Raw genomic sequence first — 18,656 nt, 5'->3', positions numbered from 1 at the left:
CTGAAGAGCGCCTTCTCGTTTTGAAGTCGTCGCCTTCCGTAAATACACTGAAATAACGTCGAGTGAATTTTTCGTTCACTGTTCGTTCGCGTGGACATCAGCTCAAAGAAAACGTCGTTATGAAATGTTTGTTTCCGGTGGTGTGACGTCAGGGCCCATTGTGAATTACTCAATCAGCGCCACATCCAGAATCTGGATGTTCTACATGACCCAATCAATGCGTTTATGTCAGGTCTTCCTCTCCTCTTTCCTTCCCTATCCTCCTGATACTCAGGTTATCAGTGTTGTGTTCGAAATGCCAATGCTTAAACATAAGTTGCGCCACACAAAAAGCAAACGGCACACGCGCGCAAGACGAGCGCGCGCGAAATTCGCACAGTCGAAAAAACCTAAACTGTGTCGTCGAGTGAGTGGGAGGTTGAGTTGATTACTCACTCGACGACATAGCGGTTTGTGGCCTGAAACAGTGCAGCGGCGGCAACACGCGCCGGGAATTTCAGTTTTATTTGACTGATCCTGCGCATATCAACAGCATGCGCCGTATATTTCATTTCAACATCAATTCAATTCATTGACCCAAAGTCTTCTGAAGATTTCCAAATAATCTCGAAGACTTCCGAAATTGATCCGAATACTTTTAGAGTTTAATCGAAGTCATCCGAAGATTTTCCGATGTAGGCCAGAGGACCTTGTAAGATTTCTGAAGATTACCTATAAATCACAATTTGTACTTTTTTAGTACTTTTTTTCAATTTGTACCTTTTTTCGGCAGAGAACTTCAATCTAACAAAATTCCACATTTACCAAAGAACTTGTTCTGTTGTCTAAATAAGTTAGAATATCTGTGAGTATCAAAAATAGCGGTTTTGTTTGGGTTGTGTCTGACTGTTTGTTTGTCTGTCTGCTTGTCAGTCTGCCTGTTTGTTTGTGTGTTTGTTCGTTTTTTTGTTTCTTTGCTTGATTGTTTGTTTGTTGACCGAGTTAGAGAATATATTGCGCACAAGCTTACATTGAAATATTGATGTTATACAAACGAAGTATTACTTACTTATAATACATGTTTTAAATCACGAGTTTCAATTTGTAGAACAGTATCAAGGCCTGATAATAGTGTAGGCTTAACGTACCAATATTTCTTGAATGCTAATAACAATATCAAAATATCTTAGTTACAGTCAATTCCGTCATCGGTCCTTCCCGTGTGGAATTTTACATTTCCTTCTTCAAACTCCAACTCTTCGAACGAAGACTTTAACACTAAGTTCCAATTTTCATTAAATAAATATTGTCAAGCAAGACCAAATGAGTTCGTGATTATTGTAATGAACGCTTGCCTGATTTTAAAAATGGAAATAAATGACTTTATTTTTTTTAATGACTTTAAAATTGCTGAATACCACCAAATAAATTAGAACTGAAGATCATACCAGGGGTTAAACATGTTATAATATGTACTTTTCATTGTTTTAACTTTTTAAAGGGACTTGAATTCAAACAGGATTCAGAACCTACCTGACCACTTGTTTTCTAATTTGAGTAAACTACAAACACTGTAAGCATAGTCAAACTATGTGTGCCATTAACTGTTGGTAACAGTTTAAGCTGTTTTCAGGAGTTATAATAGAAAGACCACTCTAGATCTACATCAGATGATGTTAAAATAAAGGCATCTGTTTCGTGTCCCTAAATTAGTATGGGTTTTCCCGAGCTAATTGGTTATTTATTTGACTCGTTAACGTTAATAATGTTTCTATTCTATATTCTATTCTTTTCTAACAAGTGATTATACATCCCATCATTAGTATGTACATAATATGCATAAAATGTGATGTAATTGAAATTTCTTCTTTAATACCTTGACAGTAATTTGGCATCAAACAATATAGAGAATCTACCTGTCAGTTTATTTTCAAACCTGACTAATTTAAAGTTCCTGTAAGTTTGGGAAACTCATCTTGATTCAGAGTTTGAAAAATTGATATGATGAGTTAGTAACATGTGAACTTTGAATCGTAAAGGAAATTGAATTTTACTTATAGAGTCTGGTGTAGTGGAGAAGCACTTATTCTAGATATTTTTCCACTGCCAGTGTTAAGAACCGAATAATTATATAAATTGTAATAATTAGAAGAAATTAATGTTTAACCCGTTGCCTCGGAAATTACCGCTTAAGTATCGCGGGCTCATTTTCACACGTGAGAAATCGGAAGACATGTTTGATTGTGAAAGTCTTGTGAGACCTCGTGGTTCGTTCTAGCGACATTAAATGGTAAAAATCTACGTTTTGTGTGTTTGGAACCTTGGAACCTTTGACCGTTCTACCCTTTGAGAACAATTGTGGACCTTTTGAGCCGGATAATTTGGACTTACCGACAACAGAACGTGGAATTCTACCGAGCAGACGAGTAAACAGTGATGGCGGCCACGAGTGAACAAGGCCAAGACTTGACGACCGCAGAACAAGACCCACCGCCTTCGACAAAAGACAAGACCCCTGAAGACGTTGGAATTGAGAAGGAAAGTGTAAACGACAAGGATGGGAGCACAGTGAGTACCGTTAGTACTAAAATTCAAACATTTCGTAACAAGAAAAAATCGGCCAAGTCTAGACTTACAAAAGCAAAGAATCAGTTGAGTGAATTACTCGAGGGCAGCACAGTAAAAGGGACTTTGCCCAGTAAAAACGCCGTAAGGAGGGCAATGAACAAAATTAAAACGGAGTTGACTGTAATTGAGAAAATCGTTGCTAGCCTTAAAGAAGTTTATGCATTGAGCGAAATTGAAGATGCGGACTCCACCATTGAAGCATTGGATAATGAGGTAGATGAAATAGTGGCGTCAGTCGATGGAATTATTCAAAATGGAGAAAAACATGTACAGGAAAGACTTGAGAAGGGAGAGGAAGAATCTGTTGCCCTTTCAAATAAATCCCTACATGCTATTGATGACGACAAAGTGTCATTGACATCCTCACATGTAAAACAAAAGCAACTAGAGGCAAAACAGGCCAATGAACGTCTTCTACAAGTAGAAGAAGAGCACAGACAGAAAGAACTAGAGCTAGAAAAAATCACTGCCGAGCTTCAACTGTCGAAACAGCGGGCTGAGGAAGCACGGAAGGTGGCTGCTCTGAATCAACAGAGAGCAGATGCAGCAGAGCGTCAGTCCGGCCTGAACAATAAGGATTCCATCTCACTGGACATCTCCCATTCCCCTGACTTACAGTATGGGAACAATCCAAATGTGCCAAACCAATACAATGGAAGACCTTTACCAAGAACCTTGCCCGTCAAATTGAAAGGTGTGGATCTCCCAAAGTTTTCCGGAGAAGACAAAGCTGACTATGAGCCTTGGAAGGCAGCATTTATGTCTATTGTTGATCTAATGGATATTCCGGTTGGCGAAAAAGTATTACGACTTCAAAGCAGTCTGTCTGGAAAGGCCCTGGCATTGGTTAAAGACCTTGGTTACTCTGTGAATGCTTACGAAAGAGCAAAGGAGAAGCTGGAGAGGAAGTATGGGGGAGAAAGACGCTTGCAGATTAAACACCTGACTGCTCTGCGTGGCTGGCAGAAAGTTCGATCCCGAAGCCTGGAGGATATGGAGAACTTTCAAGGTGTACTCGAGAGAGTTTTGATAGCACTGAAAGACTGCGGACCGGGTCAAGAACTTCAAGGACACAATCTTACCCTTACCGCTAAGGAGAAATTGTCAGAGGAAGATGTGCAGGCATATAAGCATTGGCTAATTGACCATTCCCTTGAAGACAGCTTCGAGTCACTTGTAGACTGGGTGGAGCTCCGAGTTCAGATCATGGAAGAAGCTAAGGAAGAAACAAGTGGGTACGGGAAGAACAAACCTGATGGGTCAGAAGGACGAAGAAATGGTTTTCGAAGCGACCGAGTAGTGCGTGGAAGAAGTTTTACCACAAGATCGAAGTCAAGAAGCTGCATTGTTGACGCATGCAAGCAGAGCCATCCACCTTGGGTTTGTAAAGCTTTTAAAGAGCTATCTGTACAAAAAAGAAGGGAGCTGATTGGAAACACCAGTCGTTGTTACCGTTGCCTAGCCGCTGGTCATCACAGTAAAGAATGCCCTAATGCTAAGCGATGTGGAGTTGACGGTTGTTTAAGTACCAGCCATAGCAGCTATCTTCATGAGAGCACTCCACATCGTGTGACAGACAGTTCACAAAACCACCTGCGAGCAGACGCCTCATCCTTCCGCACACCAGAACAGGGACCAAGGATCCTGCAGGCTACAGGAGCAGGCACCAATAACCCGGCATCGGTTAATCTTCACCCTCGAGAGCAGACGTACAAAACCAGCCATGTTGAACACGTTTCACTGATGATTCTTCCAGCTCTGATAAGTAACGGAGATAAAGAACTGTCCGTGAATGTTATGCTAGACCCATGCTCCACGAGTTCCTACATATCAGAGGATGCTGCCGAAGAACTTGGATTGCACGGACAAGAGTTAGACCTAACCATTGCAGGAACAGGAGGAACTGAAGTTAAGACACGCTCACGCAGAGTGGAACTTACTGTAGCAAACCTAGACAGCACATTTTCAAGTCCTTTACATGCTCATGTCCTCAATGACATTGCTGGCGACACACCAGCTATTCGCTGGTCTGAATTAAAGCAAAAGTGGCCCCACTTATGCCATGTGCCATTTGAGACTGTATCAAAGCGACGTCAGATTGACATCATGATTGGCAGTGATCACCCCGTCTTTCATCACGTGTTGAAAGAAGCTTGCGGCGAAGAACCAAATGACCCAGTTGCACGGTTGACGAATTTGGGCTGGGTGTGCTTTGGTCCCACATTGGTGGAAGAGTTTCGACGTAACACTCATTCCCACTTCACTCGTACGTACAGAAGTATTCAAGTCAACAAGCCCCCGCCACCTGAGGACATTCTGCGTGCATTTTGGGAGCTCGAATCCCTCGGAATTACAGACCAGGCCGAGCAACAAATGACAGCCGAAGAGAAAGCCGCAGTTGCTCAAGTAGCTGAAACATTGGAGTTCAAGAATGGGCGCTACAAAATTGGCATCCCCTGGAAAGAAGGTGAACCCAAGTTAGCGAACAATTATGAAGTAGCTCTTGTAAGACTCAAAAGCCAGGAGAAGTCTCTGAAAAGGAAAGGCCCAGACGTCATGAAAGCCTACAGCGAGATCTTCAAAGATTATGAGAGGAAGGGTTACATACAGAGTGTACCCAAATCTGAAGTTGAAGAACAGTGGTTTCTACCCCACTTTCCAGTAGTCAAAGAAGACAGAGTCACAACAAAAGTGCGTGTAGTTTTTGATGCCGCAGTGAAACATGAAAGGAAGAGCTTGAACGATGCCATATTGCCTGGGCCAAAGCTTCAAAGAGATTTGGTCGATGTTCTGACACGTTTTCGGCGGGCACCTGTAGCCCTGTCCGCGGACATTTCTGAGATGTTCCTTCAGGTTGAACTGCAAGACAAAGACCGTCCTTACCACCGGTTCCTGTGGCGTGACTTTGACACTTCAAGAGAGCCTGAAACATATGAATTCCAGCGCCTACTGTTTGGAAATACCGCTTCGCCATTTTGCTCACAGTATGTTCTTCAAACCCATGCAAAGACCCATGCTTTAGACTTTCCTGAAGCGGCAAACACTGTAGACAACTCCATGTATGTTGATGATGTGCTGGACTCCTGTGAGACAGTTGAAGGTGCTCAACACCTGCGACGCCAGCTATCTGATCTTTTAGCCATGGCTGGCTTCAGATTAAGAAAGTGGTCCTCCAATGAACCAGTGGTCATCGAAGACATTCCCAAAGAAGACCGACTACCTACCTTGGCGATAAACAAAGATGACTTGCCCAAGACCAAGACCCTAGGAGTCATGTGGGAAGCCCAAAGGGATGTCTTTACCTTTCAAGTGGAACAGCCACTCGTTGACAGCAAGAAGCCCACCAAGCGAAACGTATTGAGTGCTATTGCAAGCCTGTTTGACCCGCTGCAGTTCTTGGCACCATTCACCGTGAGAGCCAAGATACTGATGCAAGAAATATGGATGGCTGGTATCGATTGGGACGATGTGTTACCCGAAAACTTAAAGGCCAAATGGGAGAAGTGGGTCACAGAACTCCCACAACTGTCAAATGTTGCTGTCCCTCGTTGTCTGCGTCAAGCGAACCCAGAGAACATTGAACTACATCTATTTTCAGATGCTTCCAATGATGCCTTTGCGTCAGTTGCCTATTTGGTCTGTCGATACCTGGATAACAATCCATCATCATGCCTTATTGCGTCAAAGTGCCGTGTGTCCCCAGTAAAAAAGGCGATGACAATTCCCCGGCTAGAGCTTATGGGTGCAGTCCTTTCAAGTCGTCTGGCAGAGAACATCCAGAAAGTGATCAAGGTCGACAGAACTATCTTCTGGACTGACTCAGAGAATGTTTGGTACTGGGTCCGCAACCAAAGCCGCGAGTTCAAACCATTCGTTGCCAACCGAGTTGGTGAAATTCAAAGAACGACAAGTCCTGAACAGTGGCGACACGTACCAGGAACCATCAACCCAGCAGACCTTCCAACAAGAGGACTCTCTGCTACAGCCTTAGCCGAGAGTAAAGTTTGGTTAGAGGGACCAGCCTTCCTTAAAGATGATGAGTCAACCTGGCCAGCAACACCACCCCCCAGAGACAACACTAAGAAGATTGAGGACTGTGAAAGGCGAACAGTGACCAGAACGCACATGACCATGAGCCATGCCAGTACGATCATCGACCCAAACAAATTCTCAAGCCTTAAGCGTCTGGTTCGCGTGACAGGATGGGTTCAGCGGTTCCTGACCAATTGTCGACTACCAATGAATTTACGCAGAAAGGACAGAATCCTCCTACCAACTGAGATATCTGAAGCAGAGACCATGTGGATCAAGCAAGCCCAAATGCAAGCCTTTCCTGGTGGAGAAAGTGAAGGATTACTGACACGGTTGAACCCTAAGAGTGACGGTGAAGGGTTACTCCGAATGGATGGACGCTTGCGCTTTGCTGACCACCTTCCCTATGACACAAGACATCCTATCCTTCTACCTAAGGACCATGCTGTGACAAGACTAGTAATTGTAGACGCCCATGAAAGACTCGGCCATGGAACAGGAGTGGAACATGTTCTGACTGAGTTGCGAAGTCGTTTCTGGATTGTGAAAGGAAGGCGTATGGTGCGAAATGTAATCGAGGCCTGTGCTGAATGTCGACGCCGGTTCTCCACAAAGATAGGCAACCAGATGATGGCCCCCCTACCCAAGTCAAGACTACAATCTTCGCTGAGAGCGTTTGAGAAAGTTGGCGTTGATTATGGTGGTCCGTTCTTAACGAAACAAGGCCGTGGAAAGACAAGAGCCAAGCGTTACCTGTGCCTTTTTACTTGTCTCACTACCCGAGCTGTGCATTTGGAAATGTCTTACTCCTTAGACACTGACTCGTTTATCAACGCATTTGACCGGATGACATCAAGGAGGGGGACACCAACCTATGTGATCTCTGACAACGGAACCAACTTTGTGGGAGCAGAGCGTGAACTGCGGGAGTTGGTGGAGTCCCTTGACCCAGACAGGATTACGCAAGAAACCGCCACGTATCACCCCATTGACTGGAAGTTTAACCCACCGTCTGCCCCCCATTTTGGCGGAGTATTTGAGGCAATGATCAAGAGTGCGAAGAAAGCAATCAAAGCCATCCTTGGAGACGCAGATGTTACTGATGAAGAGCTGCACTCAGCTATTTGTGGTGCAGAACGATTGCTGAATTCCCGACCATTAACCTATGTGAGCTCAGACCCCCATGACCTTTCGCCGCTCACCCCAAGCCACTTCCTAGTTGGACAGTTGGGAGGATCGTTTGCCCCAGAAGCACTTGACCATGAACAAGCCTACAACCCCAAGAAACGGTGGCACCGCGTGCAGCAACTTCTAGGACAGTTCTGGAAGCGGTGGAGAAAGGAGTTTCTGCCCAGCCTTAACGTCAGAAAGAAATGGTTTCACCCCAGGCACAACTTAAAAGAAGGCGACGTCGTGCTGATTGTGGAGCCAAATGCCCGCAGAGGAGAGTGGCCTCTTGGCCGTGTGATTGAGGCATACCCTGGTGCTGATGGACTAGTTCGAGTCGTCAAAGTCAAGGCAAAGGACAAGGAGTACTTGCGTCCTGTCCATCGCTTGTGTCCCCTGGAGTATGTGGCAGACAGTGCTGAGTGAGAGCCATTATCAAAGAGATTGACTGTGGTGCTGAAATTGCACACAATTTCGAAAGTGACATTTGTTTATGTTTTGTTACCGAAACTGTGATAGGAACATTGATTAGACAGAATGATTTGAATTTTTGAACTTTATTGAGAAACAGTCAGTGACAGTTGGTCCCCCGTGGACTCTACATTTTCGTGCTTGTCATAAGTTTGCGAATGCAATTGCATTCGGGAGGGGGATGTTAAGAACCGAATAATTATATAAATTGTAATAATTAGAAGAAATTAATGTTTAACCCGTTGCCTCGGAAATTACCGCTTAAGTATCGCGGGCTCATTTTCACACGTGAGAAATCGGAAGACATGTTTGATTGTGAAAGTCTTGTGAGACCTCGTGGTTCGTTCTAGCGACATTAAATGGTAAAAATCTACGTTTTGTGTGTTTGGAACCTTGGAACCTTTGACCGTTCTACCCTTTGAGAACAGCCAGAATTATTTCAGACAATGACATCCGTTATTTACCAAAGGGCTTGTTCTGTTGCTTAAAAGAACTGGAATATTTGTAAGTATTTTTATTTATTTGTTTGTTTGTATGTTTGTAGACTAAATTCTGGCTGCATAGCTCGAAAATAAAGCATATTTTACACACAACAATAATTAACTATGCTCTATTATTATTTATAAAATAACTCAGATACTACGCGCGCTCTGATTGGTCAAAAACCTATGTACTATTGTACCGGTAAAGTCCCGAAGAATTAACGTTAGTTTAATGTATTCTTTTAGTCTATATTGTGGTTAAAACGGAGGATATATAATTATCGTAAATGATCATTATGAAAATTTACTGAGGGTGGATCACAAATTTGAATTTTACCGCCCACCACAGTTGAGCAAAGGAACTAGAGAAAAAAAAACGAAAACGCAGAGAAAAACACTGACTGAGTGAGAAGTAACAGAATAAACAGGTCCGCTTTCACTGGACTGGAAAAATATGGATATGGTTCTATTCAACATTAACTCGGAAATGTTATTTGAAAGGAATTAAAACTGATCAAATTTGTCGCGATGAACTAGAATTATTTTGATGGCAGAACCTCTAACTGAGTTCTTGTACGCACTCAAATTATATCTTCAGTTTTACGTGCTTTAAGTCTGTTATTCGGCGAAAACGAAAGAATGCTGAATAGATAAATGCAAAACAGATTTCTAAAGCAGTGTTTGTGGAACTAACCTTTATTCTCAATACCTTCGTCAGTCTGTGAAGTTTGTAAACTTGCAAAGTTTTCGTGCAGTCTTTTACCTGCTTTTACTTTTGCGGTGAATGACTCCGGCCACAATTTGCAAGATTTCCACGTCAAAGAACTTTAAAATCGTTGAATACATTTTTTATCGTGACAGTTTTCCTTTTTCGTTTCCTTTTTTATGACTTTCATAGCTTTAAAAGAACTTTTAAACGTTTTTGTCGCGTCGATTTGTGGATTTTGTGTGTGGACCTGAACCTGAGATTTATTTTTTCGGCCGCTGTGATTGGTTTACCGCGTCGTTCGATGAACTTGTTTAGAATAAAACATTTGATCACGAAAAATAAAACAGATTCCTATTTCTTTGAAGAACGTTTTCTATAGTTATTTCATAAAAGCAATAAACCACACTTCCTAGGGCTTTACTGGCGTTATAAAGCCACTTGGGATGTTGGGAGAACACTCGAAAAGCTTGTAAATCACTCGCCTGACGGCTCGAGATTTACAAGCTTTTCTCGTGTTCTCCCAACATCCCGCGTGGCTTAATTACGCCAGTAAAGCCCTAGAAAGTGTGGTCTATTGCTAAAGTAGCCGCGAGTGTTTTACTGGAAAATAGGCCACTCGCAAAATTCATACGAAACTGCATCCGGGACTGTAGTGGCGTATTTTCCAAAGCTCACTAGTGAGGATATCGATGACGTCATCTCCCGCCTTTGCACGGTTGTTTGTGCAAAGCTGCCAACGCCGGTTGAAAAGAGCTATCTCTTTCACGTTTACACAAAAATGAACGCAAAAAAGTGTGCATGAAACTAATAAACATATCAAGGTTAAACTATCGGTATTTAAACATACATAGTTCATAAATTGACTGTAATTTGACAGGAGTGCGACATCTAACAACATCCAGAAATTACCTGAGAAACTATTTGTCAATCTGAGACGTTTAAAGGATCTGTAAGTGATTGATTGTAAATGAGAGAGATTGATATATGATAAGTGCAAGTGCGGCCATGCTACTGAAAACCTGAAAAAAAAATTCAGGCTCTGAGCGGGAATGGAACCCACGACCTTTGCGTTGTCAGTGCAATGCTCTACCACTGAGCTATCAAAGCCACATGAGAGCGGTCGTAGATCGGTAAGCCCTTTATGTGAGGTGGACATGATATTCGGCACAAGTATATGTGAAATAAATGGATGTGTTTCCAACAGTAGCAGTGAAATATATAGAGAGATCGAGATTGCAATTTCATCAGTAGTTGCGAATATAGATTTAACTTTGGTGTTCACGTTCCAACGGTAACTCAGGACTCTCCATCTACAGACATTTTTCCGGCAACAAAATTCGATATTTGCAAAAGAATGTGTTCTGCTGTTTGACCGAGTTGAAGTCTCTGTAAGTATCTAAAAGCGAAATGTTGTTTTTTTTTTCTGTATACTAGCTTGAAGGATTTTAACTGCGATCTTTTTAAACCACGGGGCAACACAGGCGGTTAGATTTGAGCACAATGCCTTGACGTTTTTGTAGTACAACTCGGATAATTCGCATAATCCGACTAGGTAAAGCCATTTTAAATCTGAGTGTTGAACATGCAGTGTAACAAATGTTTAAATGATGCACGTAGGAGAGCAATGTCATAAATTATACAACCGCACATTAGACAACACTCGTTAAAACTCTAGCTTTATGAATTCCTTTCGTTTTTTCGAATGTTTACAATGTATTGCGAACATGAAATATGCATTGCACGGATTTCCTCATAAGACCAAGAAATGTACCAGGTAGACCTTAATTAGAGAGGTGAATATCATCCTCGGAGACCCAGGGGCAGTTTGTGGGGCAAGAGAAACGCGAAAAAGCGGGTAAAAAATAGCGCGAAACTGCCAGTTACATAAATCAGCATATAAAAGTTCTATTGACTGAAAGTGCCCCTGGGGAAAGATTCTTACCAGACCAGTTCAAAAAGCTCTCTGAATACTGCCTCGTGATTGGGCAGAAAAATCTTTTGTTTTCCCTTTGTATTATTCTGCCCAATCGGCGAACAGCTTGACTGCGGTCCTTTTGTTGTGTTCTCATGCAAACGAAGTATCTACACAAAGCCAGTTCGCTCGCTATATCTGTCTTGCAGTTTTAGCGGAGAATTTGCTCGGGAAGGAAAAGTTTCGGTTAGTGCCTCCCCTGGTCGAAAACGTCGAAAGTTTGACGGCCATGCCCGCGGAGAAACGGCGGATTCTTCAGATTGTGGTCGATCGCAGGAATCGTAACACTTGAATGCTGCTTGCGAGCTATTAAAGTTTGTGTGCGATATGCAGCTTGTTGCACTGCTATAAAAATGGATGTTTTTCAGATCTTTTACGGAAAGATTGATGACAGTTTGAGGCGAAACTTTTCCAAACAAGAGTATATTTTTCACGAACAAACCAGGCAGATGTGTCAAGCGGCCGATCGCGACTAGCTACGCGTGCAAAGCGTGCAGCAGCGATTCTAGCACTGGCTTTTGTGTACAAAAGGACCGAAGTCAAGCTGGTCGTCGATTGGGCAGAATAATACAAAGGGAAAACAAAAGATTTTTCTGCCCAATCACGAGGCAGTATTCAGAGAGCTTTTTGAACTGGTCTGGTAAGAATCTTTCCCCAGGGGCACTTTCAGTCAATAGAACTTTTATATGCTGATTTATGTAACTGGCAGTTTCGCACTATTTTTTACCCGCTTTTTCGCGTTTCCCTTGCCCCACTAACTGCCCCTGGGTCTCCGAGGATGGGTGAATATCTGTATGTATTTGTCCGCAATAAACAATAATAACACTAACACTTTTATTTCTGATTGCTAGACATCTGCAAAGTAACTTGCAGACATTTGTATCAAACGAGTCATTTCCCAACACAACCAATCTTCACACGCTGTACGTATTATAACGTGACTTGCCTGAAACTTTCGCGATAAATAAGTAAAAAGGATAATGAAAACAGAACAACAAACAAGCAGCATATTTAATGGCAGTATAACGGGCCAGGATGTAAATTTCTTGTTCATGTACACATGAAACAAAGCAGGTAAAATAGCTAGTATAATTGGGTCCCGTGTGTTGGTTGATGTGTTAGCTTTTGACCTATGAAGCATTAAAAGGGGCTAAATGACTTTTTGGTGGGAGGTTTATGCAAGTGAGACGTATTTTTACGTCGTGACTGGGTTGGTGCTTGTCATCACGGAGACGCCAAGGTATAATCTTGGATATAATAAAAGAGAGTTAAACGAATGAAATGATAAAATGATTTTAGCAGCAGGGACCGCGAAGGAAGAATTTTAGTGGTAGTGGTGGGGCTAATGATATCCAAACAAAGAGGAGGCGATTCATATAGCTATTTTTCCACATGGTTGGGCTATGTAATTTACGAAGCACTACTAATTTATGAGGCGTTTAGTGTGCTTGTTTTTCATGGCGGATAGATGTTATGCCCCAAGGGAGTGGCTCTTTTGTTATTTTTCCACGTGGTTGGGCATCGCGATTGTGTCGACTGTGAGAATGTTATGGCTAGTGAGGCATGTAATTTGTCTGTTATTGTCTTAAAGTCTTATTTGATTGATGATTACGCCTGTGAATGTTATGGCCAGCGAGGCTTAAATTTTGCCTGTTTTGTCGTAAAGTGATTCGTTCAGCGAGATGTCTGATCGATGATTATGATTGTGAGAATGTTATGGCCAGTGAGGCATACAATTTGCCTCTTTTGTCATAAAGTGATTCGTTCAACGAGATGCTTGATCGATGATTATGATTGTGAGGATTTTATGGCCAGTGAGGCAGACAATTTGCCTGGTCTGTCATAAAGTGATTCCTTCAGCGAGATGTTTGATCGATGATTATGATTGTGAGAATGTTATGGCCAGTGAGGCAGACAATTTGCCTGTTTTGTCATAAGATGATTCGTTCAGCAAGATGTTGGTCGATGATTGTGATTGTGAGAATGTTATGGCCAGTGAGGCATATAATTTGCCTGTTATGTCATAAAATAATTCGTTCAGCGAGATGTTTGATCGATGATTATGATTGTGAGAATGTTATGGCCAGTGAGGCGTACAATTTGCCTGGTTTGTCATAAAGTGATTCGTTCAGCGAGATGCCTGATCGATGATTATGATTGTGAGAATTTTGTGGCTAGTGAGGCATGTAATTTGCCTGTTTTGTCATAAGATGATTCGTTCAGCAAGATGTTGGTCGATGATTGTGATTGTGAGAATGTTATGGCCAGTGAGGCATATAATTTGCCTGTTTTGTCATAAAATGATTCGTTCAGCGAGTTGTCTGATCAATGATTATGATTGTGAGAAAGTTATGGCCAATGAGGCATGTGATTTGCCTGTTATTGCCATGAAGTATTGTTACGCTCAGGGAGGCATGTCATTTGCCTGTTGCTGCTATGAAGTGATGTCTGATTGATGATTATGTCTGTGAGAGTGTTTTGGCTAGTGAGGTATATAAGTCGCTTATTTTGCCATGGAATAATATAGTTGCTTAAATGATGATTACGACTGTGACAATGTTGTAGCCAGTGAGGCATGTAATTTGTTCGTTGTTGCATAAATTATTGTAGTTGTTTGATTGATAATTATGACAGCAAGAATGTTATGACCAGTGAGGCGTGGATTTCGTTTTTGATCCTTGGTTCAGGGGTTGCTTGGAGTGACAGTTGTGAAAAAGAGTATCTGAAAAAACTCCCCCGGCTATGCTGGGTCATGACTCTCACCCCTTGCTGGCCCCATGGGTTCCCCCATCAACGTTTTGGTTTCCTCCTTTCGTGTATCTACGAGACTTCTGGTTTCCATCCCTTCTTTTCCTGAGAAATCTCGATGTTATTTGACCTAGGATTTGGAGTGCGACTCCGAGTTTGAGGGAAAACTGTTAGCCTTTGCAATATATCCTCCAGAGTCAATCGATTGGATAGACCAGCTGGGGAACTCCATTGGGGTCGGTAATGGGGTGACAGTCGCGGTTTTCCTCGAAGAGGTTGACCAGATCCAGAATGGTTATAAGGTCACAAGGTTTGGTAAAAAAAGTGTATTATAAAGTTAGGTGCGAAAATGAGACTAGGAATGAGGTTTTGGAGTAAGATTTGGAAGTAAGGTTTAGGAGTAAGGTTTGGGAGTTAGGTTTGGGAGTGGTGTTTAGGGATTAATGGAGTGTAATGCTGATAGGATTGGCGTTGACATGTTTTATTACCACTGGGTAAGGATGCAAGTGTTGTTTTGGTATTTTGTATTTGTGGTGGTGTGACTTGGCCTCCATAGGAGACCATCAATGGTCTCTTTGTTTGGATATCATTATGAGTATTGGGGGATAAAGAGCCTATTGATGGTCTCCGGATCAATGAAGCATAGGTGATTCTAGGTGGAGCCGAATTTTATCCCCAATCTTAAATGCGATGCGATGATTGTTGCAGTGCGGAATAGGATACTATTCGTACTGCATAAATTATCAGCATCGCATATAAGTACTACAAATCATGAATAAATTGACATTGTTCAAGTGCAGCGGCGGAAGGAACGTGCCAAGTGCGATTAGTAGCCAGCTGGTAGGTTTGGTGAATATTGTTGGAAGTCTTTTGTATGGTACAATTTTACCTAAAACCCACCCACCCACCCATGATGAACTTAGTTTGCACTGCGACTCTTGTCGGGTCGCCGAATTTTATCCCCAATCTTAAATGCGATGCGATGATTGTTGCAGTGCGGAATAGGATACTTTTTAAACTAAACTTTCATTTTGTTAAACTTTAGAAATTATGCAGACGGTTGACCTAGTAATCATGGAAAAGGTGTATTTTTGGAAAGCAAAAATTATTATTTATTTTGTTGAACACAAATTAATGTCAGTCGTAGATCAAAGAATTGCACTATGGGAACCCAAAACTATCATTAAGGTGGCTGAATACAGTTTTTACGTGGCTCAAAAGCGCGCGCTACGATTTTCTGCCTGACGTCAATATTGCTCGCGCGGGCTAAAATCGCGCTGGGAACTCTAAACAAAACGAAAAAGAGTTCCAGCTCTTTTGTGGCGCTTGACCAAATTTGTATACAAGAGAAAACTTCAAAATACTTTCAGATAGGTATTTAAACCTGGGAGGGGAAACAATACGACAAAAAAGGTAGATAAACAACCGACAGAGAAGTTCTAATTCTGTCTTTCATAATCGCTCGCGACGCATGGCGTCATATTAGCGCGCGCTCGCACGCGCAATTCAATTCTCTTCGGAGGTCGTAAAAGCCAGATTTTGATTCAGATTTTCTCGAAAACCTACCGTACAACCTATTATGAAACTTTCACAATTAATTTTAAGGGGTGAACCACGTCCACAGCCAAAATTTAAAAAAAAAAAGTGTGACAGATTTTTAGCTATTTTTAAAATCAGCAAAATATCACTTATTTCTTTTTTTGTGAAAAATCTGTCTTACAGATTTTTCTATTATTTTCATGAATGTTTAATCAGAGCCAATGTCTAATTTCTGAAATTTTGAAGTAGGGTCATACGGGTAGATTTTGAGCAAAACGCCGTTTAATCTACTAGTGCCAGTCCCCTCTTAAGCACTCGGCCGTTCATTTTAGCTGTTTATTAGCATTTTTATTTTCCAAATATCGCATATGATGGATTTAGGATGTAACAAACAGTAAAAATAGAAAGATAACACTTTTCTGGAGATTCTACAAGAAAGTTTAAAGTTGGACTGATTTTCCCTCTCAAAACTGTATTAGGCCACCTTAAGCTAGCCTGGAAAATGAATATCTAGCGCTGCACTTGTCTTGAACTAGAAGCAAGAACTACAAAGATTTAATTTTAGAACTTTGTTCGTGATTGGCTTCGATGGTGTTCACCTGGCCAGGTCGTTGATTTGATGGTAAATTCAGTTTCTTAAAATTTTACGATATGTAGTATTTCTCTTTGATTTATATGTTGTTATTGTTGTCTTTTTTTTGTTCTTGTTTTTGTTATATTTTTAACACTGTCAAGAGCACATTTTAGAAAGCTTGCACACGGCTCAGACAATTTCAATTCAGGAATAAAGTAACCTTGCCATTAGATCAAGAAGTTTTGATCTTTTCTTCTTCCTTTGTTGAAGTTAGCACAATTAAATTGGCGTCACAGAGTTCATAAAACATGTTCACCTTGCAATTGTTTTGTTTTGCTTTGGTTGTTATTTTTCAAACCTTTTGCATTTGATGTCATTCGTTTGAAAATAATTTAAATGAGAATGACTTTTTACGAACGTGTGACATTTTGTTGACTAATAATCATGAAAAATGAGTTATATTTCGGAAAGCACAAAAATAATTACTAAGCAATTTAATATGTTTTTATTTTTATTTGATTTTTTTTTTTCAGTTTCATAGGTTTTGAATTTTCTTGCATGGGATTTTTGAAATCAGTAATTTGTGTACAGCCGAAAATGCAACTACTGAGGATGCAGACTGAGGATTTATGTGCAGCTTCAGATGCAACTTCGCTCATTCTGCAATGTACCAACTGATTTGAAAAGAAGAACATGAAACTTGTTTATAAATGACATATGGCTTTCCATAAATTCTCGTTCACAATAAGCTCAATTGACTTCATTCAGCTAAGCGATGTTGTGTTTTGAGAAATGCGGCACGTATTTTTTCATGTTGGATTCATTTTCTATTTACAATGTATTTGTCATTCTCTGCTTTTTTCTTTTGATACTGACCACTGAATTTTGTTAGCAGATTGTACAAACTTAACAACTAGAGACAGCTTGTCTTTACCATACCTTTCACCATTGCCATGTCGAAGGTGGAATGACTCACACAAGTTCGAAAAAAATTGCCATTTATCCTACCTGAAAAATAAATATCTAGCACCGTGCCCGTCTTGAACTACAAGCAGTATATCCTTTCCGAAGTAAACAACAAATGAAAGTTTCAACACCTACCAGCTGGTATTTATACTGAGATTTATTTTTTCTATCTTTGGTCCTGATTGGCTAAAATAGTGTTCACCTGGTGTGATTCTTAATTTGATGAGTTTCTTTGACAATAGCGATAGTGTCAACGTTGGAGTTCTGAAATCAAATATCTCCTGCTTAATTAAAACTAGAGACAACTAATCTATATCCTCCCTGTAATAAAGTTATCTTATTCTGGTCTTGTCGTTAATTTTCATGTTACAAATTTTAAGCTGGACTGTGAGGCGCATATTTGAGGAACTTTACACGAGCCTGAAGAAAATAAGCAAAGGAATAAACTAACCTTTCCAGTACATTGAGAAGTTTACATCACCACAATTGTTCATGTTTTTTTAAATGTGGGCATAATTCAAACGACGAAACAGAGTTAATGAAACGTAACTTGTTTTACTGTTGTTGTTTTTAGTTTTTTATATACATATTTTTATCTTTCTTTACTCCACACAGTTTACATTTGATATCACTTCTTTGGAAATAAATGCACTGAAATTGACTTTTAAAGAACGTGCGGCATTAGGTGGACTTAAAATAATACAACAGATGTCGTTCTTTTCTGAAAACAGCGAAATAATTACTTAGTAATTAAATACTATTTAAAACTATATTACTTTTTAAAAATATATCTCATTGTTTTTGTTTCATAACTTTAAAAATTTTCTTTCAAGGGATTTTTGAAATCACCCTATTGTATAGAGCCTAACGGTACAACAACCTAGAATGCATGTTGATTATGCATATAGGCAAATTCAAGTGCAATGTATCTCATTTCACAATGCACAAATAATTGAAAATAAAGAAGATAAAACCTGCCTTGTGTTCCCCATATGTTCACTCCATGCAGCTTAATTGACTTCACTCAGTTAAACGATGTTGTGTTTTGGTTTACACGGTACGCCTTGAGGACATAAAAACCGTCCTACTTCATGTTAGTACAAGTCGAATTCGTTTTCATTCATCACCTTCTTCATACATAATTTGTTTGTTCTTCTCTACCTGCTTGTTTTCGGAACTGTACATTACGTTTTGTTGAACACCTTTAGCACAGGGTGACAAAAAAAAAAAAAAAAACGAGACAGCTAGCTTTCCTACACATGTAAATCGCCATGTCAATGTTAGAATAATTCGCACGAGACTGTCAAATAGCTTACCTGGAAAATACATATTGAGCACTGCGTTTGTCTTGAACTGGAAGCGATAAAATAGCAAATATGGTCAAACCCA

General features: G+C 40.8%; 1 protein-coding gene and 1 non-coding gene across 2 annotated transcripts; one reads left to right on the top strand and one right to left on the bottom strand.

The window, feature by feature from the left end:
• The first annotated feature begins 2,415 nt into the window (after window positions 1-2,415).
• On the top strand, window positions 2,416-8,232 carry LOC144659186 (uncharacterized). Its single transcript, XM_078519623.1, has one exon. The coding sequence runs from the start codon at window positions 2,416-2,418 to the stop codon at window positions 8,230-8,232; it is 5,817 nt and encodes a 1,938-aa protein (XP_078375749.1).
• Window positions 8,233-10,503: 2,271 nt separating this feature from the next.
• Window positions 10,504-10,575, bottom strand: Trnav-gac (transfer RNA valine (anticodon GAC)). The gene has a single exon. It is a non-coding gene; the product is annotated as a tRNA-Val (tRNA).
• Window positions 10,576-18,656: the final 8,081 nt, after the last annotated feature.

This window comes from Oculina patagonica, chromosome 7 (assembly GCF_052425735.1).
Source record: "Oculina patagonica isolate OP01 chromosome 7, crgOcupat, whole genome shotgun sequence".
Taxonomy (NCBI): Eukaryota; Metazoa; Cnidaria; class Anthozoa; order Scleractinia; family Oculinidae; genus Oculina; species Oculina patagonica.
The sequence above is the reverse complement of the archived record's forward strand: the minus strand, read 5'-3'. Positions and strand labels throughout refer to the sequence as shown.